We start from the raw sequence: 27944 nt of genomic DNA on the forward strand, positions 1-27944 counted from the left end.
TGTGGAGGATGGAGATTAGACAGAAAAACACATGGCAGAACTTTGACTTCCCATGGAATTATTTGTTGAGATGAATAAATTACTGATTTATAATAAGCAGTTGGAGGTATTTAAATGTCTTGAGGACAAGAGTAAACTTTTGAATTACCATCTGTTTTTATCATAATAGCCATTCCTGAAGAGCTGTTCATCCAGACCTTAATTAGCACTGCACAAAAGAAAAGATATGAAATAACTCCTGATGCACAGACCTGACGCCTTCCGTTCACTTGGAGCCCTATAGGGAAAATTTCAAACTACTCCCACCAACCATCTTGCATAAATGCGCTGAATTAGATTTCTTGGCCCACTGACCCACATGCCTCTTCAGTTTATTACATTAGAAAGCAGCGCTCTGTGCTGAACTCCTGGTAAAGACAGAGATGGTGAACGCTTTTTTTTCTTGAAACAAATTATCCACATGACGTCAGTCGGGTTACTCACATCGGACGGGTTTCTAAGGTAACTGAAGGAGGTCAGACAGTAGTTACTGGAAGGAAAATGTTTCCACCAGGATTCACTCACGTCGGCCTCCATCAACTGATAAACACAACCCTGCTGATAAAGTTCAGCAAATATCTTGAAGGATTTTAATGCACTTCCCAGCACTTATTGAGAAATCTTCTCCTTATGACCTTTCAGAACAGTTTGACAAATTCCAGATTTTTAAGCTGGCAAAATCCTGGCAAAAAAGGGGGAAATAAATAAATAAATAAATAAAATCAACTCATCATTTAAAGGGCCCATATCATGGAAAACAAACTGAAATATGATTTTGATGCAACATTTAAAAAATGTGTTACATACAGCTGCAAAAACAGGCTATTTCAAATTCATTGCTTTTGTTATGTCCCAAAAACTAACACATTAAACACATTGCTTGTTGAACCGTCAGCAGTTTAGCTCCACCCATTCACACTGACATCATAAGCAGTGTTTTAGCCTTGACAGCTTTTTTAAATGAAGCACAGTATCCTTATGCATTTGAATGAGGTTAGGCATTCAGACAGATGTCATTTACATCACTCTTAAAGCACAATAATAAAAACAGCCTGTTTAATTCTATGGCACAAAAAGAGGTTGGAAAACGTTCATGTGAAAATGTCTGTTTTTATGACTGTTTTTGGTGGGCCTTTGGGGAAAAAAAGGGAGAAAAAAAATAGAAAAACAATGTAAAATATGGGCCTTAATAAGACACTATTGTTGTCCAAAATCAATTATGTTGTGAGAAACAGAAGCATGTTAAACCACACCACCCAAATGCCATTTAAGCTTTATTGTGATATCTGATAGTTTACAATACAGTGAAAAACAGACGAATGTGACATTTCTTTACTAGGACAGAAAGCAAAGCAATATAAATCAAGTAAAAATGGAAAAAGAGAAAAGCATATGCTTTTTTGCTTTGAAGAAAAGAAGAAAAAGAAAGAAACCCAGGCACGACTTAATATAGCCATTATAAATACAACACGCTTCAGACCTTATATTTTAACAGTCCTAAGAAAATAACTCTTCAAACTTACAATCGTTTTCCTTTGCATACCTAAAGACGCCTTAAACCTAAATGTCTTTTGCATGACGTAACCTATAGATTGACAGCTTTAACAGGTTTAAAACCAGTGTCACCAAAGCAAATGCCAAAGTGTGTGTGGGGTAAATAAACTTTCAACAGCCAACAGCCCCAAAAAAAGTAAAAAACAAAAAAAAACAAACAAATAGACAAATTATAACATGCTGCCAATTTGAAAACACAATCAATGATTCAAAACAGAATAATTAAAAAAACCGACAGAAATATCAGAATTCCACACTTGGTACTAAACAATTTAATGCTTACTTTTTGGTTTTTTCCAAGTGGTTGAATTTCCAGCAGTTGAGACATTCATGATTGTGACTGTACGTATCGGACAGCTTAGCTAGGAGCTAACGGTCGGTCAAACAAAGCAATTATGCAATTATTTGGTGCACACTGACAGTGACACTGGCCTCGCTTATCTTCAGTTTGTCGTGAGTCTTAGGGAGAAGCTCGTTTGTGAAAACAAGAAATAAAATCAGGTCGATGTTCTGATTGTGAAAGTTTCGGCGGGTGAATCCAGCTCACCGCTGAGCACACAATGCTAAACCAGGACCAGCAGACATGCTCTGCCACTGAGTCTTACCAAGAGAACCAGCAGGGAGGAAAAATAACTCTTTAGATTCTCAAAAAAAGAAAAACAAAAAGCCTTGTTTCACCATCAAAGCTACAGAAGAGCAAAAGAAGCCAAACTGAATGAAAGGTAAAAGATAGGACATGGAGAAGCTAGTCAACAAACAGCTAAAACTCATGAAAAACGATGAGAGAGGAAAATAACAAACCACTCGCACGCGCTCACACCCGCTCTCTTTCACACAGACATGCACATGTACACAAAGCCAGAGGTACAGTGAACAAAAGTGCTTCAAGTCAGGGAAGTAGAGGAACTAACCCAGTAGAAATATGTATATAAAACCTTAAATATGTAACTTTATGTACAAAAACTGTGAGACAGGGACAACGTCTTGTCTGTAACTTGTTTTTTTGTCTTTTTTTTCTTTTTTCTTTTTCTTTCAAGTAGGATATCTCTACAACTATTTTGTTTGCATTGCCTTTGACTGATTAAAAGGTCACGTGACCTGACTGACCTTATTGGCGATAATCGCTAACTGAGGGTTTCTGCCACTGATTCAAACTATGGAACCTCATAACTCTTTAAAAAAACAAAAAATCTCTATAATCTGCTTTGATTTATACTCCATAGAAATCTACTTTAAATGCCCCTCTTTCTTGATATGGAAAGAAAGCCCCACCCTCACTTTTAGAATATCCCAGCCCATCCGCGCAAAATCCCCAAACCCCTTTATGCTCTGCATAATACAACCACTAATTTCGTAATATCCTTAACTGTGACAACTAGACCTACAAAAAAATAATCGGATCATATAATGCTTCTGAATATAACTCTCAGTGGATAAAAGTTCTGTGAGGTTGTTTGAGTTTTTTTTTTTTCTCTTGAACCCATATGGGCCATCCATAGGTGTGCTAGGTTTTTATGGAGTCATGCACTGCACAACAGAGGGAGAGATTCTATTTCTTTTTTTTCCTTTTGAAGAGGCACATGATTCATGCTGCTTAGAGGCAAAGACGTGGAAGGAGGACTACGTACGTAAAGAACAGATCCACTCGCATGCGCTCACACAGCCCAGGTAAAGTGCAGGAGGTGTAAAGTGAAAGCTCCGGATTGCATCAAGTTTAAATAGCAGCACATTCTTTCTTTTCCTTTTTCCTTTTTCTTTTGCCATACGTTGTTTTCATTACGCCCTTCTCTTTTAAGGAAGGGCTTTGATTTTCCTTCTCAAATTTCTGCTTCTTATCCACATGTAGATCAAATTGGACAGATTGCTAGTGTTTGCCAAGGGTTCACAGCCATATATCCTCAAAAATAATAATAAAAAAAAAGCACTAAAACTTTGTGCTCTGGTTTGCCAACTCATGAACGAAGCAAAGGTAAGCAGCAGAAGGTCTACTCTAAAGGGAGATGATTATGCCAGCAATCACCCGACCCTGAAGTTCATTCAAAAAGCATCTGGTACAATCATTCAATCATCAATGAAAAGGCCATGAAGAAACAGACAGACAGACTTTTGCCTCTAAACCCACGAACAAGGCCTCTGCAAAGTGCAAACAAAGTAACTGCATTCAAGTATGCCATAACGTAATGCGTAAAACACACACACGCACACACGCGACACGCATACGGCTAACATGCACGCGTGTGTCCGAAAATATGCATAAGCACACATAAATCACATGATCATAAGAAGAACATTACTGTAAAGTCTCATAATCATCAGAAACTACATGATACGTTTGACGAAGGGTCAAAATGTAGGGGTGTGGTTCACCAACACTAGTTTTCCCCTGCTGTCCAGTGCGTTTAGACAGCATTTCAAAACAAAAAAACAAATTCATTTCTTTAATGTATAGTACTGATGCAAAAATGGAACCTGCCACAAATGCCACCTCAACACTAAAAGCTACACATCATTTTTTTGTATGATCTTGCCTAAAGCACCAGATTAACAGCTAAAGACAGGACAGCTCCTGCACAGGGAGAGGTGTGGGGGGGTGGTGGGGGTGTCAAACTCTACTGTACCGGGTCACACAAATTGCACAGTGAAGTCATCGGAGGAAGAATAAAGAAAAAAAAAGACCATGAAAAAAAAATCCGAGTCAAATTTCAAATACGATAGATAAAGGTACAGGGATATATCATAAATACAAAAATGCCACTGCAATGCTGAAACTTCGCCCACTTTACCCTCCCCCTCCCCATCCCCTGTCCAATAGTATCCACGGTACTGCTACATAGCCCCGCCCCTTTTCCATAACACCCCAACCCAGATTATTTTTTTTTCCAAAACATCAATCATATCTGCCTAGTGTCCTCCTGTCGCCATCCCAACGCAGAAGGAAAGAGCATGCTCAGTAAAGACCTGTATCTGTTAGGGAGAAAATGCTAACCAGTAACATCATCAGTCCACCAGGGAGGACTCAAAATTCCTGCATAAAAGGAAACGGTACAAACACGCACTCACACACACACACGCTTGTCTCGTCGTTCCTTGCTCACTCACGGAGAGAGAGAAAGAGAGAATAGGAGGAAAGAAAAGAAAAGAAGAGAAGGAGTGAGATGGTGTCTTCTTGAAACTGTTTGAAACAGCATACGAAGGGGTGGTGACACACGAAGGTCAAAAGAAACCAAGAAACCAGTCAGAGTCAGAGAAAATCCTCAAAAAAGAGTAGAGAGTCTCTCAGTGACCACAGATGGACAAGAGGAATCCCCTCGTTTCTTTGTTTCCTCACTCTGTATCCCTTCTCTTCTTTCAGTCCGTTTGAATTTCTGAACGGAGTCTGTTTGTGTCAGAGAGAAAGGGGGGGGGTGGGTGGAGGTGGAGGTGATGGTGTGTGTGTGTGGGGGGGGTGTTTGTGGTGTGTGCGTGCGTGTGTGCGGTGTCACTCTGTGAAGTCCGCTACAGAGCGGCCCAAAAGGTCACTGAGCAGAGAGGAAGTGGGCGGAGGTCACTCCCAGCCGTTGTCCTTGATCATGTGAGCCAGCTCAATGATGAACTTGCCCTCTTTGTATTTCTGACTGCTCTCAAACGCATGCTCCTGTAAAAGAGAGAGAAAGGACAGGGGGGATAAGAGAACTCATTAGTGTCACAGCTATTATTCTGACAAGTGCATCTGGTCATGTTCTTCAAAATCCCCTTGGTCAAAACACATGTTTTGTTGATTTTCTAAGTTAACACATCCTCTAGGCCTGTCATGGTCATTAATTGTTGTATAAATAACAAATTTAATTTCCTGTTTTGTTCATTTATGCAACTAACAAGTCTAAAAGCAACTAAATTGGCTGACTAGCTGTCTTGCTTATCTGGCTCTTTACTCTGCAGCTAACAAAAGATACACTGCACTGTACTGTGTCTACAATAAACAGTCAACCAGAGCTTACATTTTTCTGTGAAAATATGAACGAAAAGCATTTGCTGATTTTATCATATATGCTTGCATTAGCTATATTAACAAATTAAACAAACAATCCACCTAAACGTTTTGCAGAAAACAGTTAAAGGCAACAACTTTACATTAGAACTAGAAAAGTTAGAAGAAATAAGTGATTTCTTTCATTTACATTTATTTGGCTCAAGCCAACTGATAAAACTGTCCAGCTCATAAATGATGCTTATACAACATGATTGTGAAATCTAATGACTGTAGAAAAACACTGCGGTCAGGTTAAATAATTACGATTATCTCAAATAACTGTGATCAGTCAATCCCGTAATAACTGTGACAGCCCCAACATCCTCTACAAAGAACAAACGTAAATATGTCGTTTTTTTCCTGTAAATTTTTGTGCACAATTTCTATTAATTTGCTTAGTTTAATGTATCGGGGGAAAAAAACAGCATATTAAATAAGAATAGACACATTTTCTGTTTTACTTAAGGTGTTTTGTACCAAAAAACGAGGGCATACTTTATAAATTATAATAAAGTTTCTTAATCAGTGCAATTGATTCTCTACTTTCAGACTTTTACTTTTCATTTTTACACATTTGATGCGGAGCATGGCTGCAGGTTAAACTGGTTCCAGAACGGTATGTGTGGTGACATTAATCTAAAACCTGCAGGCTGACGAGCTCCATCTGTGAGTGCTAAATTCCTCTTAAGCATTTAGGAGAGAAAGAGGAGAGAGAAAAGTGTGTTATCACTCAATCTCTCTGTCTCTCACTTACACTCTCACTCTGTCAAGTGCCTGAAACCCATTAGATTTGTGCTCAGGTTAACATTTTTACTGTGTATTTAAAAAAGGAAGCAAAATTCTTTTACAGAGGATGTACTGGAGAAAAAAAACATTGTGCAGAATGTTAGGTATTCTTTGCCTGCTTGTCATCGTTTTGCAGAAAGAGGACTTGGAAGCTGCACATCTAATCTATCAGCCTTTAGCACACTGCTAGTTTAGAAACAGGATAGCTGGAGACATAAATAAATGAGCACAAACACACACAGGAACTGGATGAACCTGCTCACACTGCAGTGCTCACTAGAAACAACCAAGGACACTGAGAGCTCAGAAAAGCAACAAAACAATGCAAAGGGTATCTTTCAAAATCTATTCCACCTAAAATGTTTAACATGGCTAATAATGCATGAAAACTATTGGACACCAGTAAGTATGATTCATTTGGATAATGCTAAAAGATCCCTGAGCACTTTTATCCACTAATTGCAATGTTAGTATTTTTGAAACATTGTTGGGAATAGGCTTTACACATTCAAAAAGTATCAATGCTATAAATGCATACCAAAATACCAAAGATGGTATTGATTAATACCATCTTTATTAGGCATGTAAAAATGCTTTGTCCATTATATTTTGCCCCTGAAAACTCATTATATCCATAATTGTTACAGGGCTGGGTAAAATACTGAATACATATATTCAGTTGTGTATTTCCATTGTAAAACTGTAAAAAGTAACTGTATTCTGAATATTGCCTCTACAAAATGTAACTCTGACTAAATACAGATTTTCAGTATTCAGAATTTCTATATTCTGAATACATATTCCCAGTATTTGTATTCTGTGACATCCCAACCCTGCAAATGAATATACAGCATTTTGTAATTAAACTCTTCATGTATTCCTTTGAAACAGCTGAGCTCTTAAACATCTGAAGTGCATTTTTTATTAGAACTTTCAAACACTAAGAAACAGTCCTGAAAGCAGATTTAGCACATTACTTGCAGAATCAAAGGTCAGCCGCACAGCCTTGAGAACTTTTAGTTATTGGCTGTCAGAAAAGCAGAAAAACAAAAACTGAAACTTACGTATTTCCAGCCCAGAGTGGTTTTACAATTTTCACAGTAGATGTCTGCCACGGCGTGTAAACCTGTGAGGAGAACCCTCTCCTCGGCTGGACCACAGCCCACATTCACCCTAAGGGGGAGGGAGAGGGAGAGACAGAGAGAGACAGAGAGAGAGAGAGAGAGAGAGAGAGAGACAGAGAGAGACAGAGAGAGAGACAGAGAGAGAGACAGAGAGAGAGACAGAGAGGAGAGAGAGAGAGAGAGAGATTACTTTCTGTGCCAAACAGTTTAACATTCATTACCATTCACTGATAAGATTCACTGACCCCTTACCAGAAGGCATGTTAACCTCAAACCACCAACAGTTGTGGTTTCTATGTGATTTAAGGTAGGCCTGCATGATTCTCATAGCACTAAAAAAAAAAACCAAACAAACAAACAAACATCAAAATTAAAAAATAAAAAAAAACATTTAGAGGGCTCATTTGCATATATCAGCCAGTTGCAACACTAGTTCTTGCTTCTAGTTTACATTATGGCTTCCATTCTATTCACAGCAGCAGGTTTCTATTCTAGCAGGCAGCAGTTTCAGTTATTAGCAGCCATGTTTAAACAGAATGCGTGTTCTGGTTTGGCTGCTCTGTGCAAACGTCTAGTACAATTTTCAAATTTCAAAATTAAATTTTTATTATATAAATTAAGTCATTCAGAGTGGTTTAATGTGGAATGTTCTGTTTTAGAAAAGCTTGAAGAGTCACAGCAGTGAGCCTAGGAACCAGACGTTCTTAAGCTCTTTCACAGAAAGTTATTAAATGAATACGCTGCATCATGCCTGAAACACCGTTTTAGAATCGTTCTGAGATAAGCAATAAGCTTTTGGCCTAAAATATATTTTTTAAAAATCCATTCATGGTGAAGAGGTACATGAAAGATGTTGTAAGGCAAAACAATCTCAAAAGAAACCTTTTTTTTTTAAACCGCAATTTTACCATTAACAACATTACATATAAAAATAGAAGACACGTGTAGGTTCACTGGTCATTTTGTACAGTATATAAAATAAAATGGCTATATTTGCAATGCAGCCATTGTGACCTCTGGTTCTAATCAGCATCACTGTAAAAATATCTAAGTTGTTAAGTTTCTCTACAAATGTACTGTTTCACATAAAACCTCTCTAAATGACTGTTTACATCTCAATTATTTAATTATGTAGAAATTTGGAAATCAGTGGAATCCCCCTTTAAAATGTTCTCTTACATAAACTTTCTCACGTAAACACACTCTACACCTGCCCTGTGATATCACTCTCCAGCACTCATGCTTTGTCGGCTGCTGTTCTGCTGGAGCAAGGCCCAAACCTGCTGACTCAGCAAAACCCAGCATCAGCCTGCTGAGCACTACAGCTAAGCCCAACAGCCATAAAGAGAATCCAAACCACACTTACTATCACCTGTTCAGCCTCAGAGGCCTCTCTTGGTTATTTTCACAAAACTAGATGACTGGTGCTGGGCAATCTACTTAGAAAAATGTATGCATATGCATATAATTATACCTTTACTCTCCCTGCGGTACATGAACAACACTGCTCTTTTATTTCAAAGTCATCTGCATGGATCGCTACTTGATGAGGCTTTGCCCTTTTGACTGTGATCTGTAGGATTTACTCTGTCTTTATCCTTCTAGCGCTATTAGGCTGCAGAGAGATCATGATGGTTATGTAAGTGGCCTTCAAATGCATACTGGAGACCTCTTCGTCTGCTACTCCAAAAGACTTTCCCAGTGTAAATCATCTACCTTGCCACTGAAAACTCTGCAGTTGGCATACCAGGCTGGAAAGCTTGTCAGATATAGTTAAAGGGGGAGCAAAACTTAGCCATGTTAATTTCAACTGAATAATGCAGCATACAAGATTTGACTGACTAAAATCTATTACATTTGCACTGACTTGACATAGAGAAGACTTTATTGGGAGTTGTAGACATTGATGTACAGGCAGGTTAATACTTACACTGAGTTGAAGAGGTAGGCTCGTCCCTGGCTGCCTTGGAATGACTGGCGAGAGAAACAAAGAAATAAATTAGATGTGACTGACAGCCATAAAAACCAATGAGTACTGCTCAGTTCACACAAGCTAAGTTTCCACTTAACTGTTTCTCAAATTTGAGGCAAATTTCTCAAAATTGAGTAAAAGAAAATGCGAATTAATCAGTGTTTCTATTAATTTGCTTAAATCTAGCTCACCATGTGTGAAGCGACTCAAACCTTTATCAGTTCTCCTTTATTAACCGTTTTACCACCAACTGACAATTGTCGACTACATATAGCTGTAGCCCACCAAAACAGCTGCTATGTTTATTGTCAGATAGAGCAGAAACGAGCAACTTTAATTTCCACCATGTTATCACTTATTCGAAAAATCGGTTTAAAATCACACAACAAAAAAAGAAAACAAAAAGGAAATTATTTGAGTTATGAGCTTTTGATATTATACAATATTATATAATGGCAGATAGCTAGAGTACTGTACACGTGGATATGTAATATTCTATTATTCCATTTTATTCTTTTCTATTCTATTCTATTCTATTTTTCCTCACAATATAAAAAAAACAGTGTGTTTTTGGTCTCTGGGGAAAGTCTAACCTATGATGTCTCAAGATCTGGCTTAAGGCCACCATACCATTTCATAATGTGTTTACATTGTGTGTTTATGTGCGGAAGTATGTTTAACAGTACTTTTGCTTGGAAGCTGGAGTTCATTGTATATGTGGGTGTGTTTATGCTGGTGTGTGTGTGGGTACATGAGGCAGAAACACAGAGAGGAAGAAAAAGAATAAGGGATTGGTGTTCGTGCGAAGTCCACCTAAACCGTGACTGCCAAGCTCTGGACTCAGGCCAACATGTGCATTTCATCAATTCATAATGTGCTTGCGTGTGTGCGTTACTATGAAACAGCTCTTTTGTCTGGAAGTTTGAGTTCACTTTATATTAGACGGCAATTACAGTACTCTGTGCTTAGTGAGTGTGAGATTTTTCCTACAACACTCTGTGCTTTATACTTCACACACACAAACACACACACACACACACACACAGGGCCCTGGATGGAGAGAGTGAAAGAACAGACATGCCTTTCTAACCCTCCTCATAAAAACAATAATAAATCTGTGAGCCCTACACTGACTGCTGGGTAAACACGCCGGCCATTAAAGGTACTAAGTAGACCAACATAAAACCCTGGTCATTCAGGCCACCAAGCCAACGAATCTTGTGGTCATAATAATAGAAACATATGTAGTGTATTGCTTTGGAAAAGGAAATATTTATTAAAAACTTTTCATTAATAAGAAAATTGCCATTGTGGTGACTAGTGGCCCCGACTGCTCTGCTGGTCTGTCCAGACATCATCCAATCCAGGTTATTTCATTAGCAACTATTTAGCTGCTACAATGATACCCTCTTGGTGTAATGCCAGCTTATTTAACACCTTATTTTTATTTCAGATCCTACTTCATAGCGTGATATTAGCAAGCTTTAGCCAATGAAAAAGCATTTATGACGCCAAGTGGACATGATGGGGGTCACCACCGTCACAACACTATCACGTTAGCTGCTGCAGTGATTACAACTGATGAATTCTGACAAAACCTGATTTAGTGCAATTAATGTCCATCAACAGGTCATTAAATGGGTCTATATGTTGAAAGAGGAAAAAACACAAAAATCTCCAAAGAAAGTGGGCACTTGGGCCACAAGCTCTGCATTTTAGTGGTCAAAATGTGAAAGGCTGTGGCCTGGGACCCCAGGCAATATGCAATGTCCCTGGGTGTACTCCAGAATTTTTCAAGCTACTGTCTATCTGCTGCATCTATATGGTACAATCAATTGCCACAAACAATAATTTAGATGCACTCGGTAAGAGAAAAGTAAACGCTGTTGACTCAAAACATGCTTATAAATAGAAGCCAATGGGCAGATGCTTTAACACCCGCCCACTGGCTTCTACTATAACAAAGCTGAGGCTGTGTTTTTTGTTCTTTTATTAAATTAAGCGAAACATGTCCAGATTATTGTCTGTGGTAATTGAACATATGCTAGAGATGCAGCAGAGAGAGAGATTAGGTTGAAAAACACTACAACATTACTTTAATTTCCCCTGCTTTTCCATTCAGCATCTCAAGCTCTTTCTGTCTGTCTGTTTTAAGCTTCTCACTCTCTCTCACTCACTCGCTAACTCACTCCCTGTCTCCCCTTCTCTCTATCTTTCTCTCTGACCTGGTGGTTTTAAAAGCATTAGCCCGCTTTAGTTTCTATCTCAGCGCATTAACACAGATCAGTGAGGCTAGTGCAGTCCGGCACTGTGTCTACGTGCCATGTACAGTATCCCCCCATCAAGAGCCATCCTCTAGCCTGCTGCAAGGACAAACAAGCCTTCTGTTACAGCCTGACTCAAAATACACAATCCTGGTAAACATCCAGGACTGAACAACATGAAGCCCGCAAACCATATACACTCAAAAAGTGATCTACTCATTACTTCATTCAGAAACAGGACGTTCGGGCAAAATGGGTGGAATAATGGTAATATTAGAATATCACAATATAGTGTAAACACACATAAATAAGCTGGTCATTATCAGATTTGTGAAATCTGTGGTAAACTATATATATATATTATATAGTGCTATTATTTAGAATTGAAAGTATTGAAAGTTAGGAGTAGTGAACTGTATACCATGCTGTGGCACTGAAAAAGAGTTGTGCAACTATTCTTGCATTAAGAAATTGTTATGGGAATGCAGACATTTGAAAAAAGTTTAAGGCACATTCAGCATACAGCATTCAAAACACAAACCCTCTGCGTTTGCATAGCTCCTCCTACATCTACCTGAGCCATGACAGAAGCTAAATGAAGTGCCTCAGGTGCATGTACAGGTATACAATTTCTATCCTTAAAGAAAAAGCCTAAGGTAAAAAGGCAGTGTTTAAATATCCACTGTTATACATGACAAATTCTAACTTTGTTAACTATTCAAACTATTTGGATCTGTTTTAATGAGGGCTCTACCCATCATTAGTAATAAAGCAATCTACAAAATCATAATTTAAAAGTAAAAACAGGCATTAATTGAACAACAATAAACAATGCATAGTCTTTCTACAATTCCACACACTTTTACTGTAAACGGATACCGTTACTATAAACAAATGAACTGTTAACAGACAACCTGGGATGCCCTTAAAAAGGTTTACACAGACCAGGAGAAGAATTTAAAAACATGCCATATAAAAATGCAAATAATTGTAGATTCATCAGATTTTTTTTTAACATTGTAATTGCATCAAGTAAATGAGCTAAATCAATTAATCGTGACAGCCCTGGTTCCACCTTCTCTCAGCACAGAAACAAGTCAGTAAGCAATACTCAGATGCATGACAGCCTGTTTTCACTGCTGTAGCAGTAGGTGTTAGCCACAGGTACATGTGGAAGCAAGCCAGCATGTCTCTGCTAGACGGCTGTCATACATAGTCAGTGAGGCTGGGACAGACGGTAGAATCGGCTTTACTTTTTCCACTGCAGATGACCTGGGTGCAGGCTTAGTGTAGGCTAATGCAGCCAGCCTCCCCTTCAGCCTAAACAACTCATATACAACAGCTGAACAATGGCCAGAGCGGCAAGGAACACATAGGCAAGGAACACTACAGAAAACGTTCCTAAAACTAACTATAACTATAACCAACCAACTGACTGGGGTTTAGACCGTTTTAGGAAGTCTAAATGAGACTTTGCCTCATAATGCCGAGAAAGGTTGTCATGATATCAGAATTTTGATATCAATGCCAAGTACCAATGTCACAATGGTCAATACCAAAACAATACAAATGTTATACCTGTAACAAAATAAATATTTAACTATATAATTCACACATGGCCTCACTTAGTGTTCTAAAGAAAAGATTAACAGTGAGATGAGGAAACAAGCCTACATTCATCACACTGTGTTTAAAACAAATACAAAACAATAGACACAGGATGATATTGGATTCATATCAGCATCGGCAGAGTTTGGCGACAAAAATTATCCGCATCGGACAGATCCGATCAATATTCGATTACAGCAGAATTCCCATATCAGTGGATCCCTATTCCAAATTATTTAACCCAAATGTTAACAGTTTCCAGAAGCATACAATCACTTGTATAATGCAGAGATGCGAATAAACCACTTAAGTCAAATTAGCATGCATTTGATTCACTTCCCATGAGGTCCACTTACGAAATTTTTGTTGGTTTATGTATCAAAAACAGTCATAATTAATTTTTTACATGGTCATTTTCCAGGCTCTCCTTATTCCTTAGAATAAAACAAGCCGGTTTGTTACTGTGCCATAGTCTGATACATGTAAATGACTTTTGTTTTGATTGGCTGCCCTGTATTGTAGCTCATCCAAAAAACAGTCCAGGCTGAAACTTCTGTGCAAATGAGAGGGGCTAAACTGATGTAGGACGAACAGATGGATGTGTAAATGGTTTGGTTTTTAGTGTTTAGTGGATGTTTTTGCATTCCATACAGTACTAAGTGACCTGCCTGTTTTGAAACTTTAGCACTGTTAAATTCTACACTAAACTAAAACAAAGTTTAAAAAAAAAAAGAAGCAAGGAATATGATATGAGACTGTTAAGTAAAGAAAAAAGTACTCAATACTAGAGTATCGAGTTGCTTACTAGGTTTACTAACATTAAGTACTACTGAAGGTTTGGTGCACTGCAACACTAGCACTGAGAGAGAGAACATGAACAAGTATAGCATATTTCACTGCACTTAAAGTTCCTTTACTTGGGTTACATGAAAAGAAAACAGGGTTTCTATGCATATCAGCAATGAAAAGATGGCAAACAATAAGACTACAAGCCAATGGGCCAAGTTCCATAAAGGTCATGTGATCCACCTTCAGCCAAAGGCAAATTTTACACAATGTGCCTTTCTCACCAAAGAGCTTACATTATCTTTCAAAGTGTCTTTGACTTTTCCCCTGAAAGAAAACTAGTTCCTTGTATCTATGATGCAAATTTACAAAGAAACTTTTCAGTTTTAGTTTGGTATCTGTGCCTTCCTGTCCAGCCAGACAAAACAATTCTGCAAAACAATCAGCTTAAGCTGTTGAACTGGCTCAGAATTCCAGGAGTTTGTATGTTTGGCCTGTAAAGATCTACATCTAGCCATGCATGTTGGCACTCTAAGCCTTTTGACATGGCCGCAGGGCCTGGCTGCCAGGCTTTGGGTGGACATGCCTGCCAACTGTTGCTATAACAGCAGGAGGTTGAGGGGGATAAAACTGAGGGGACAGGGCATGGCTATCTGACATCAAGTGAAACATTGTTTTTTCCCTGATTACATTAAAACAAAAAACAAACAAACAAACAAAAAACAAAACAAAAAACCCTCATTTCCTGTGGGGCATCTGACATCACCTCCTAGCTCAGGGGCTGCGTGAAGTACGTGTGAAGGTAATTTGCCTGAAGACAAACTCCTCCTGACATGGAGTTAGTGAAAGAATAACCTGTTCGCCATTTAGGTTAATTAAAGTGCAGTTTTAAAAGGGAATCATTAGCTCACAACAGCATTCCTTCCCACTGACCCACTAACAAAGAGACCTACTTTTACAGCAATACCAGAAACATTGCAGAACCCTCATTCAAAATTACTGTAATGTGTAGTATTTATGCCACTGCTGTGATGTGTTAAGAAATAATACCTTCTGAAAAGCAGTTCATACGGATTTCAGGCATAAACACATGTCTAGATAATTTCCTAAATCTACCCCCTAATGATCTTTGTTACTGGATGGTCATGAAGGATGAAAAAGCAGCAACCCGATCTTGAGATTTCAAACCATCTAACAAAATGATGAGAATTCTGCGTCTACACCAAGCCAAAAGCTTTTTGCACTACCCAAACAATCAGCCCATTCTTGAGCCCCTGCATGTCTTCAGGTTTGTGCTGGCGGGTAGACCCATTCGACTCGACCCGGCTCGTCTCTCTCCTGCCTGGCTCCCACCGGCCCGCTAAAGTAACTTGAGATCAGTGTTGTTAAAACAGGACAAGTGGGTCATTTACTGTTCCTATCAAAGGCACCTAGTCCTGAGAGAAGCTGCAGTCAATGGTGGGTTTGTTCCAGGCCTTTTCAATCAGGGCCTGATTGCAGGTGCAGTTAAGAGGTGCAAGCCTCTATCTGATAAACAGGGCCGGGTAATCTGTTGGGTGCACTGAGGCAGAAGGAAGAGAGGAGCTTTCCAGTAACTGGATTAAATCAAGCCAGCCCTAAACAAATAACTGCTGCAGAATAAGGTCAAAATTCAACCTTCAAAGCAAGATTCATTGTAGCATGATAATCATGGCGTGTGGGCAGACGTATACATACAAAAGACATGGGACATATAAGTAGACAATTCAAAGTTGGAGTGATGTGGCAAATATATAACAATCACACTTAGACAATTTCATGATACACAACGTGTGCCATAATATTCGGTGTGAGACATTTACTGTTGTTCAGCAAATACAGTTAAAAAGGACCGTCTATCCTCTCTTTGTAAAGCATCACAGAGTGATTTAGCTTTCTTTAAGTAGTGACATGTCCATGATATGCTCAGAAAAGCATACTGTGGTGTAATTTATCACGATACGATAAAATATCGGCATATTGCTCACCTTTAATTCAAATAGAAATATTTAACATTTGAATGTGTTGATTAATTATTTTTTTATATACAGATTCAAAGTTGTTGTCAAAGTTTAAGTATTCTTAATGCAATAATTCATTCAAATACAGATTTAAATGGATTTTAAAGTGATACCTTGACCAACTTCAGCAGACCGCACTGGACAATGCTTGCAGGAGACCTCTGCTTAACAAGCAGCAAACTAATAAAAAGACATAGTAAAGTGGAAAGCTCCAGTTCTCCACTATAGAATACAAGAGTTGTACGAGTGCGAGAGCAAGAGGCACCAATCGATATATATATATATATATATATATATATATATATATATATATATATATATATATATATATATATATATATATATATATATATGAGTCTTGCAAAATCTATCAAATTACATATTTTATTGATTTTCTAAGTCAAAATAATTGAGCACATCCTCTACAGAAGACACACTTAAATACAGCATTTTCTGTACATTTCAGAGCATAATTTCTATTTATTTGCTGCACTTTACATATTGGAAAAATGAGACATAATACTAAATATGCCATAACTTTTGCAAAGGCCTCATTTTGTGTTTTTTTTTCATTATGTTAAATTCTGTAAATAAACATTCACTGTGGATCAAAATGTGCAAAAGTGATTTCTTTGTAGAGGATGTATTAACTCTTTCACTTAGAAAACCAACAAAAAGATGTAATTTGACAAAAGGCACACAAACTTGTATACGGCTGCTTATATTAACTTATTAGATGGAACATACAATCACTGTTGCTCTCACGTTGGTGTTTTCACCTTATGAATCACAGGATTTATTATGTTCAGGTTCCTGCATTCACACGATAATGCTACTGACTTATTCAAAGTAATAAATTACATTTTGATGTAGCTTATTTTGTTCAGTCAGATAGCAATAAGAAAATGCACCTCTTTAGATGGAACAAATCTTTCTTTAGGGTCATGATGAGCAAACAAGACAAATGTGATTAATCGCAATTAACTACACAAAATAATGCGACTAATCATTACTTACTTCAATCGTTTGACAGCCCTAACATAAATATAAACATATCACAAAGAAAGAAACAATGTAATGATGATGATGTAAAGTTTAAAGGGTATTAGCACAAAACATGATTCACTGGTTTTTGTATTTACACTGATTGACAGCAACATCGCAAAACGGTCAGGATTAAATAAATAAATAAAATAGAACTTAAAAAACTCCCTGCTTCAACACATTGTTGCTACCCTCTAAAACCAGCACTGGTAATGCAGTGGCCTGACCATCATCCATAAGCAAGGAGACTCAGTTTCACTCTTGCCTTTCAGGAGAAGCAGATGGATGGGCTATATGGACGATAGTGCGCGTGTGCGTGTGTGGGAGCAGGGTGGTTTGCCTCTAGACTTACTGCAGGGAGCCCTTAGCATAGCCTTTTCATAATGGAGCGCACATTCCACTACCCAGCTCCGTTTGATGCCTCTCCAAGAGTCCAGCATGTGAGTTGAGCTTTTCTTTGGCCAGCGCTAGGCTAGCTAATCCGCTTTTTAATGCTGCTCCAATTCTTGGCAGCTTTCTGACAGCCCAAAAAAGTGATACCTTACGTCGACATCGATAAGAGGATGGGAAAGACTTAATGAAGTGACATACGCAGCTCTTTGAACGGGGGATACACTGAAAGTGAATTTGGCATTGCTGGAAAATTCTCCAAGATGGCCGCCTCTTTGGATGAAAATAAAAGCATGACAGAAACAAAGTAAAAGTCTAGAACGGTCAGTATGGAAAACAAATTCTGCCGCTTTCCCACTTTCTGAGCCAACAATACCCTCCATTCTTTAAACGCTTTGAAAACTGGGCCATCGGCAGTGGCATCTTCAGCGAAATGTCAAGAAATCGCTGAGCCGCTCACGGTATAATTTTCAGCTCTTACTCTCTGATACAGAACCAAATGAGGCTCAACTGCTGAATGGGCTAACACAGAGCCGTTAGCATGCGCCGGATGGGTAGTGAAAGACTCAGAATATGATCTTCCCAAAGTGACATAATCAGCTTATGGGTAATGCCAGGCCCTGGCTACTGCTGAGAAGAGGAGAGAGGAAGAAAAGAAAGGCAACTCCTTTTCCCACCTACTCTAACTCACCTCCAAAGAGCATGTAGAGCTTTTTAAGTGCTAAGAGCATTACTCGGTGTGTTTTGACACATGGGCTGTCCTGCCTCTGGAGGGCTGCTGACTGAACACTCCTTTTATAATGTCATGGCCTCATTCCTCATTTGATTGGCCTTATCCTGGCTTTTTATCCAATACAGCAACAAATCAGCATCAATGACATAACTGACAGGGTTCTTATTGGGCCAATCAGCTTCACTAGAGGAGAGTAAAGCAATAACCCACAAGAGGCCATGATATAGCAATTTTACCAAGGTTAAGGGATGTTGTTTGGTATTGTACAGCATGGTAAAATCACTGACACATGGTCTTGAGTGGTTTATTGATTTTATAAAATACAAATGACGAATAACCGTGATAAAGTGCAACAATGTTCAATAAATAATTTGATGCATTATTATTAGGGATGACACTGGCGTCATATTGGTATAGACAGATTATTAGCACTCCGAAAAGGCAGAAAATTTAAGCAAAGCTTGGCAATGCTAAATGTCTGCATTTTACTGCACTCTACAAATAAATGCTTTCTTTCACTGTAATACTAATCCAATTGTTCCAATTGATTGATTAATCGGCATTGACCTTTTCACAGACATGTGAATGAAAAACATTGGCATTTGTACCATCTGTGCCAAATATCGGTACAGAATTCACATATCAGTGCATCCCTAATTATTACTAATAATCACAATACACACTGCTTTCACCAAGCAATGTAGCTCTATGAGCAACAGTCAAAGATTATATAATCAACAGCACAATAGTTTTAATAACAGAAAATAAAGTGTTTTACTGAGGTTTTAAACTAACTCTGCCAATCAGATTTTAGAACTGGAACTGTTTTATAACAAACTGCATTATTGTGTGGCAGAGCACCTGCTTGAAAAACACACAGGGGCTATTCAGGAACCACAGGACTGGCTTCATTCCCCAAACAGTATCCACCTCATCTATGCTGCCTCACAAATTCTCAGTACTGAGTTCTCAGTAAACAACACAAAACAAATTCTCATCATCACCATTTATTTTTATGTCATTACGAGTGCAGTCATGTGTTCAGCCTGATAAAGGATCACTGATAGCAGAGAAGAAGAAGCGAAGGGAGGCTTCTTTAGAAAGTAAACACTGGGCCTGTTTTACATAACCTGAATACCAACATGTAGCTATTACTATTAAATATCAGCTGACAAACACCAACATAATGCACCTTGGTTGTCATGGTCACTGCTATAACTCAGCCTAGCTACACCCCCCCACCACAAGTGTAATGTTTGTTTAGCTCTGTAATAGTCCATTATTGTCTTTTGATAAGGTGATAGGAGATGTGATTTGTTGATTTGACTGAAGGCCTCTTGTTTGGGTGGAGAGGGTTTGTTAGTGTTTGTATAGGTCACACAGACAGCAGCATGCTATGGGAAAAAACATGACGTACGTACATGTTTAAAAATAGAGTAAAACTCAAAAGTAGTCTGAAAAGAAAGAGCAAGGAATGGCCACTCTAATAACGGGCTGGAAGTACAAGTCAAGTGACATTCCTTTTAGGAGTCACAAATGATCCAAAATTCACTGGCAGCTAGAAAGAAACCTTTAGAGCATGTTCAGCAGTTTCTTGTAAAGCTGTTATGAAGTGTTGTTTCCTCAAGCGCACAAGGTCTAAATGCATGTCTTAGCTTTACCACTGAGTGACTGCAATGACTCAAAAGAGCTCACCGCAGAACAGGAAGTCACTGTTCAGTCAAAGCTAAATTTCCATATCACTTTCACATTTGTTTCATGCAGTCACAACACAACACATTTGGCCTATAGTACAATGAACACATAGAGGAACCATACTGCCTTCACTAACGTAAACAAACCAACCTCCAGTCATTAAAAGAAAGGCGGTTTGTGCCAAACCAATCTGGATGCAAACTGGGAAACAAGTAAACAAAAACAATCACAGAGATCCGATTTGGGTTATAGGTAGGAGTGATTGATCCTGACAGGAGTGGTGGATGTTGGGTGTTGGATCATCTCTGACTGCAGCATTATCGGCTTTGGCGTCTGGAAGTGCAGCACGTGCCTCCACCGCTAATCAGTGACAACATTAGAAGTATACTGTGTGATTAGGTGAGTATGTGTGTGTATATATATATATCTCACAAACAACAAAACCCAGTGGGGCAGATCAGCCCTAGACTCTATTAAAGAGGTTCTAAGGGGGAACTGTATGGGAATTAGCACTATCCAAGAGAGGACAGAGGCATTGGCAGGTGTTATTTGGTGAGAATTTAATGTGTAGATTTGTGTATGTATGAATCTATATGTTTTGTGTTTGGCTGTCATTATTGATTACGACAGATTTCACTACAATCCGGCACCAAAAGTGGTCCTCAGACGTGTATTCTCATTACAAAATCATGTATGGCCTTGTTAGACTAGAGATTACTTTGACTATTAGTTGAGCATAAGAGTAAAATAACAATAAAAATCTAGCATGATCTTTCAAACCTTCCAAAATACTTCAGGGCAAAAAAGCTAAACTAGAGTGGCTTTTAAAGGCTATAAGGTAAATAATGCATAGAAATGGGTGTGTTCATTGGGCTCAATATGCAAACTATCAAATAATCACTGCTAAAAAAGATTATTTACAATAATAATACAATCAATCAATCATTTAAAGGCATGTTAAGGAATTCAAGTAACCAAGTTTAACCAACTAATTCTGACAGCGCCAATTCTATGGCCAGTGACTTTGCGTATGTATGTGTGTGTTTGAGTGTTTATTGGTTTGCGTGCACTTATCTGTGTATCCATCAAACATGTTTGCTGACCTTTGAGATGAGCTCATCGTGGTTGGCCAAATGTGCTCGGCAGTGGATGCAGCTGTAGGTGCGGTGACAGTTGGGCAGGTAGGCCTGGAAGGTTTTCGACTTGGTCATCTTCACCATCTCACAGTCGCGATTCTCCTCACTGGGCTCGTCTGCGCTGGCGCTGGATGAGTTACAGCTCTGCTGAACTTGCTGACAGAAGAAACACTGGAAGATGCAAGCAAAAGCCGTCGTTGTTGTGGAGTGGGTGTGTGGCACGCTCCACACAAACACCACAGGAGAAAAAACAACCTTCAGAGAGTGGAGGGGGGCAGAGGAAGAGAGAGAGAAAAGAGAGAGGCAGGGAAAGAGGGAGAAAAAAGAGAAAGGGAAGCAGGAAGGAAGAAGAAAAAGACTGATCACTCAAAAGGCCTACACATAACCTTGACTTGCAAAAGGTTAAAGGCTAATCCTTACCCAAAATGCATACATCTTAAAAAATACTGTCCACTTCAAAAAAAGAGATTAATTTTGAAAGACATGCACAGACATTCTCAGATTCTTACAGAAATCTAGGCTATGAAGCAACTCCTTTGCAACAAACTAAAATCAAGAAGAGAAAAAGCTAATCATTTCCTGCTCTCACAAGTTAGATTGCCCAGTGAAGCAATGAAGCCATTGTGCAAAACTAATGAAGTGTGAATAATAAAGTTTTTCCCTCTTCTAGCAACTACCACATATTTTAGTCTCTGTCTCCAAGCCCTTGTTTAGGCATGTTAAAGTGGTAGCGCCCTGAGGAGACCGAGATATGTTCTTCTCTTTACAGCTGAGGGTCATTTGAGTGGTCCATCAGAGAGAGCTTACTGACTGTACACCCCACTCTTTACTCGTGTATTCAGCACATTGCTGTCCATCCTCTATAGAACCTATTCTTGTTCAATAAGGTGAAGTTTGAAGACACCTACTGATCCAACATTTCTTCTGAAATCAAGGACATTAATAGAGCTTGTGCCCCTTTGCTGCTGCATCACTACTCTTTTGGAGAGACTTTATCCTAGACTCGCTGTGGGGATTTGATTGCATTCCCCCACAAGAGCATTAGTGAAGTCAGATGACGATTAGATGACTGGATGATTAGTTAGATTACATACGCCACTCCAACTCATCCTAAAGGTATTAGATGGAGCTCCTTCACTCCAGAGAACATAGTTCCACTGCTCCACAGCTCACTGCTGGGGAGCTTTATAGCCTTCCAGCCAAAGCCTGGTGTTGGGCATGGTAAGCTTAGGCTCATGTATAGCTGCTCCAGTTCTATTGGTCAATGCTTTTCTATGGAGACTGTACAAACTGTGTGAAAGCAACTGAACACCTGTGTCTGCTCCTCAAAGTAGTGGAATTTCCTAATAAGAAGGGCTCCAGACACTTTTAGACATAGCTTGCATTAGATCAAGGCATACAGTTTTGGTTGGCTTGGACAGACACACAGAGAGTTCCTAAGGCTAACTGGTTTTCATGTTTCACACATTTACAGATAATGAGGTGTCATGGTACACAGGTCTCTGCAGGCCTCTAAAAGCCACGGTTTCCAATCAGCAGTGTTTACAGTTGCCTTTTCTTGCACAGTCTGTTGGCCATGTCCTTTTATAGCAGTGTGGCAGCTTCCTCTTAGCTTGTTTGTACTGGAGAGACACTCATGCTTTGACTGCTGGTACAGTCCAGCCAAGCCAGCTACAATTCCCAAAATATTAACGACAATGTGGGCTTAGAAATTCCATTCACAGCTGAGGGAACATCTCTCATCCTGGCATTGACGATAAAGGGTGGGAAAATGGCAGGAAAGTCACCGCAGCGCACTAATGAAAGGCCCAGAAAGGCTGAAACAAAACAAAAACAAAAGCCACTTCCGCAGGAGAACAGGAAGTCTGACTGCTGCGACGAAGAGAAGCGCGCGCTACCGCTGGGCCACAGAGAGTACACGCGCGCGTCACGCAGGACGGGGGAAAAAGCTCGCGCGGCTCGCTAACGTGTGATTGAGTTATTGCATTATTAGCACTAAATTGAGAGCGTGTGCATGAGATTCTGAACGAATTAACCCATTAATGTCGAACAACTACAGTTTGCATGGTAAGAAAAATGCCACAGAACCTGTTCTGCTTGTTTTAAAGTAATTACGTTTTATGTAGTTACACCCTGAATGAACATCTATAGTTTGTCTAACAGTACAAACTGGATTTTTATGTAATTGCATGCCATTTTCCTGCTTTTATTAACAATTAAATTAGATTTTTTATTGGTTTGTTTAAAAGCAGTCCTACGTGATCCAAGGCCTAAGACTGAGTGACAAAACTCACCTTTAGTCACATGGCCGGATCGATTTGAAAACATCCAAGTGAACATTTGGACCAAAACAAATCGACATTTTCAGATATTGATGGGTTCAGTCTAAAGGACTGCCTCAGTCGCTGATGATGGCTGATTTTACAGTAAACTGCAGAACTTACAAACGTGCAGCCTCAAACAGTGAAATGGAATAGAAAAAGTATTGCCCGCACACTGCAAATCAATAAGACAAGTCTATCAAAATATTAAATAGAGTATCGATTCAGGTTTATTTCTCGCTTAACGCACCTGCAGTAACCTACTTTGCCTGTTTATAGAGCTCAACAATAATCTTTATTCAGATGCGAGCAATACTTTTTGGGTTCTTTCTCTGATTTGCAGAGAAAAATGAGTCCAGTGCTCTGGTGGACCAAAGAAACGCTAAGTTTGAACAAAAATACAGTTTAAAGGAGTTTTTTTTAATGAGTTATCACTCAAGAACAAAGACAGGACTCGCCAAGAGCCTGAACTGCTGGAGGATGAGGCTAATCTCAGCAAGCCTGATGATTAACACACTCGGATTAGGGCTAAGTATTAAAAAAATAAGGGAAAAAGATCCTGCCGGAAGGCCTGGAATAAGACAGAGCACCTTAACAATGACAGTTCACCTCCAGCCCGCTTTTGTCTTTGCCTCTTTTGCATGTGCTACTGCTTTTATCCTCAATGTAAACTTCCTCGTCTAGAGGCTAAAGCCTGATTTGTTTGTTGTATACATGCATTTTTCCCCCCCAAGTTGATGAGTGACAACCTCTTCTTTAGGCACATATATACTGTAGTACTGTAGGTGACTGAGTACAATAAAGATGCAGACGCTGGAAAGTCGTCGTTGTCAGCGTGAATCTTTTTCAGAGCACACACAAAGAAAGAAAAAAAGGGGGGGGGTGAAAAAAAAGCGCAGAGAGCCACATGGATGCAAAACAAAGAGATCCAGCAGCAACGTGCTGCTCTTCACCGAGCAGAAGAAGAATAAAGAGCAAAACTGAGCTCTGGTTACTGCAGACAGCTCGGCGAGAGCACGTCCAGTGTTATTTCGGTGCTGCTGTCCAAATGTCGAGTGATTTTCAAGGTTTTCAACCACTTTTTTGTTCGGGTTGTTTTTAATGCATGGAAGTAAACGTTTCCTCTTTCCACACAAAAAGACTAGCATTGCAATAAGACTGGCCACACGGTAAGAAAATGGACGTAAACAAAACAACTTTACTCGTGATTTTAATCCACAAGCAGTGCAATAAACATCAAAAACCCTCTTAACTCACCACCTGAGCTGGATCTCTGGATCTGCTCCTCAGAGTAAAGCTTTGACATAGATTTTTTTCCCCTCTGCTCAGCTGAGTATTAGTTTTCGCAGCAGCTTGTATGTTGCTCTACTGCCTCCTCTCAGCTGAGACACTCAACCCTGGACAGGTAGCCACTGTCTGACAGTCCTGTGTGTCCGCTATCGTGTACATTTCTGTGCTCTTTGTTGCTCTCTTTGTGTTTGTGATCAGACTGGCTTTTTGTCGCTAGAAACGTCACCAGGTGGGCGGGCCCGTGGCTTGATTGACACGTAAACGCTCCAATCAGATGCTGAAGAGGAGGACCCAAAGGAAGACGAGAACCCGGATGTGTAAATAAATATAAGGTGATCTTATAGATAAAGTTATGGGTAAATACATTGATCATTGCTTTGTAATTGATATGAAGACGTATTTTCACACATATAAATGGCTAAGCTGCGTGTTCAGTTTAGTTTGTCATGCTAATAATAATAATAATAATAATAATAATAATTATATCCTGTAGTGTTGTAGCTAATGCCAATTAATACCAGTCTTATGAATAACAGGCATCTCAAATTAGGGCTAATATACTTCATGCTAAAAGAATTAATCTCATTCAGTCTAATGAATAAAGGACCCTTAACTGCCCCTATGAACTACACACTATGTCAGTAGGCTATACATGGACAGAGAATGGGGGAAAATCTAAAAGTGTTATTTATTTCCCTGCTGGTGTGTGACAAAGAGGACAGGTATAAACAGACAGCAGGACTGTCAGGGCTGTGAAAAAACAGCCCCTCATCCCTATGCGTCAGAGAGCATCTGCTACACCTAATAAATAATAAAGTGAGGAGAGGGCCTAAAATACATTACGGTCACGAAAAAGCACCCTGTGGATTATTCTAGACAACAAAAGAGAAAGAGAGAGAGAGAGAGAGAGAGAGAGAGAGAGAGAAGTACATTTTTCATTTTGTTACAACCTGTGCTGCACTGTTGTCAATGTCATTGTGTCATTTTTGGGTGTATTGGTCCATAATTTGCAATTAACAATATAATAATACAACGTTGGGATACAGGTGCATAACAATAATGATAATTATAATAATAAAATACTTGTAATAATAAGAATTATTATCATTATTATCATTATACAGGCTACTTTTCCTCAGACAGTACCAATGCTGTTGTGACACTGACTGTGAAGCTGTGGATGCACTGAATAATTTGAGGGCTAAAAAAGGGAAGGAGGGCTTGTTGTTTTTCTTTTTTCCCCCTTAATAAGGAGGCTCGTCTCGTCGCCACCACCACCGTCCTGATGATGTCATATGTTTTCATTCTGCATCCTCCTTTCATAACACACATTCTCTCGCCACCTTGACTCTACGCCACCACATCATCACAATCTCAATATTTATACAGGCAACACGAGAAAAAAAAAGAGCTGGAAACGCAACGCAGCGCTCAGCTGGGTGGCGTTTTGTATCATTTCTGAGGAATTCAAGCGCGTCAACACGCGTGACCTTCGCTGAGCCACTTCAGCCCCTATAATAAAACCCATTATAAGGAGTCGATACAGAAGTGTTTATAAGAAATCGTGCCAAGTGTGCAAAACAAGAAGCGATCCAGGCTAAAGTGTAGACCTGTGAATAATTTACTGAATGCTAATGCTTTGGGCGAAATCATCAACAGCCCCCTACCTTTACTGGAGCAGGTGGAGAAACTGTTTTCCCCCCAGGGCAGGGATCTTCTCATTCAGAAGCTCTGAGGTCCCTGCATGTGTCACGACGTTGTCTGTGTTTGTGTGTGCGTGTGTGCTCAGTTTGTTGTCATGCTCCTTCCCTTCCGACACCGACTCTGCGGATTTTTTTTCAATGGGAAAATAATGATGATGTGGCTACGACGATGTCCAGATGCAGCTGGCTGCTGATGCTGCTGTTGCCGCTGGAGATGCTGGAGATGTGCTCTCCTCTCCTCTCACTGGCGTTGGCACTCTCTGTCCTCATTCAAAACGCAAGCAAAGACAAAATCGCCCACCGCTGAGCCCGGACGTCCATCAACAACTGCAAAAAGATCGCCTAACTTGCTCATAGCCCGATAAACCAGCCTTTAGGAGAGAGCGGTGTAGTCTCCAAAATGGAGCCGAGCGCCGCCACCATACAAGAAATTGATATATTTAGCAACACCAACACATCAAATGATGTAAAAGCTGAAGCCTCATTCAACGCACTTGAAAACCTAAAGCGGTCGACGGTGATTAAGAAGCTGCAGTTTAATTCATTCCCACGCTGAAACCACAGATAGTCGCTCTGCAGACCTCCTCACTCTGATTCAGGCTGTTTTTGTAGGTCGTTTGTTTTGATAACGAGCTGCATCAGCGCTCCAGACATGTTAGCGGAGGAGCGCGGAGGCCACGCCCACAGAAGCTTTCCGACCAATCAGAATCAGCGAGGCGCATCCGCGGCCAACCGGCCGCGCCGAAGCTCTGCGGAGGAGCCAATCACGGTGGAGCAGAGGAACGAAGAACATTCTGTTTGTTTGCTTTTTTTTGTTTTATTTTTATTATGTATTCATATGTAAATTTTATTTCTATGTATGTTTTATTTTATGTATTCATTATTTTATTTTATTTTATTTTATTTTTTGACAGTGCATGCTGCCGCCAACTTCGCCGCGGGAGCGCGCAGGAGCCGTCCACGTCACCAGAGCCACGTGGTAGAGGTAAACAACTCTGCCGCAGCTGATTTTAAGACGAAATTTTTTCACAACGTGTCCTCTCCGTGGCTGTAGAACAGTTACTGTTAGACAATGCTCTCATTCACACATCACCTCACTAGGTAGCTGAGATTGGGGAAAACTAAAAAAAAAGTGCAAACGTAAAGCCCACCTCCCCTGGACATGAAGTGAACATAAATTTGGGCCTAGAAGTCGTTGTATAGGGAATATGGAATAACTTGAGATTCAGCCAAGGAAAATAGAACGTCCTAGCCTTATTGTAAGAACATTTTAATACCTTTAATGTCTTCAAACACTGTCGTCGACTACAATTACACAGCTATTTTAATGTTCTTACATATATAAACATATTCATAATTTACTATTAAGTGTTTACAGTGAACTATTACTTGGAAAACAGAATTGATTTTCCTAACACACTGATCATTTTTCCTGGAGAGCTAATAATCCA

At 39.5% G+C, this 27944-nt stretch overlaps 1 protein-coding gene across 4 annotated transcripts; it reads right to left on the reverse strand.

Moving 5' to 3' along the window:
- Positions 1–1300: 1300 nt before the first annotated feature.
- ypel1 (yippee-like 1) lies at positions 1301–27619 on the reverse strand. 4 transcript variants are annotated; one of them, XM_036598897.1, is made up of 5 exons: positions 26458–27619; positions 21147–21350; positions 9443–9486; positions 7453–7561; positions 1301–5227 (listed from the first exon to the last, which is right to left on the reverse strand). In XM_036598897.1, the coding sequence occupies exons 2-5, from the start codon at positions 21261–21263 to the stop codon at positions 5138–5140; spliced, it is 360 nt and encodes a 119-aa protein (XP_036454790.1). In that variant the 5' UTR covers positions 21264–21350; positions 26458–27619; the 3' UTR covers positions 1301–5137. The 4 variants fall into 4 exon arrangements, with proteins under 4 accessions (XP_036454790.1, XP_036454788.1, XP_036454789.1 ...); XM_036598895.1 differs by having other exon boundaries at positions 21147–21434; positions 26458–27618; XM_036598896.1 differs by lacking the exon at positions 26458–27619 and adding an exon at positions 24758–25112.
- Between the last annotated feature and the right edge of the window lie 325 nt (positions 27620–27944).

Source organism: Colossoma macropomum, unplaced genomic scaffold (genome assembly GCF_904425465.1).
Source record: "Colossoma macropomum unplaced genomic scaffold, Colossoma_macropomum, whole genome shotgun sequence".
Classification (NCBI taxonomy): domain Eukaryota; kingdom Metazoa; phylum Chordata; class Actinopteri; order Characiformes; family Serrasalmidae; genus Colossoma; species Colossoma macropomum.

Excerpts from the sequence above, each read along its gene's own strand:
- ypel1 (XM_036598897.1), bottom strand. The coding sequence starts at position 21,263 with ATGGTGAAGATGACCAAGTCGAAAACCTTCCAGGCCTACCTGCCCAAC. Across the intron at positions 7,562-9,442 it reads GCCTACCTCTTCAACTCAGT|GGTGAATGTGGGCTGTGGTC; the intron begins GTAAGTATTAAC and ends CCTCCCCCTTAG. Across the intron at positions 5,228-7,452 it reads CCACTCTGGGCTGGAAATAC|GAGCATGCGTTTGAGAGCAG; the intron begins GTAAGTTTCAGT and ends TCTCTTTTACAG.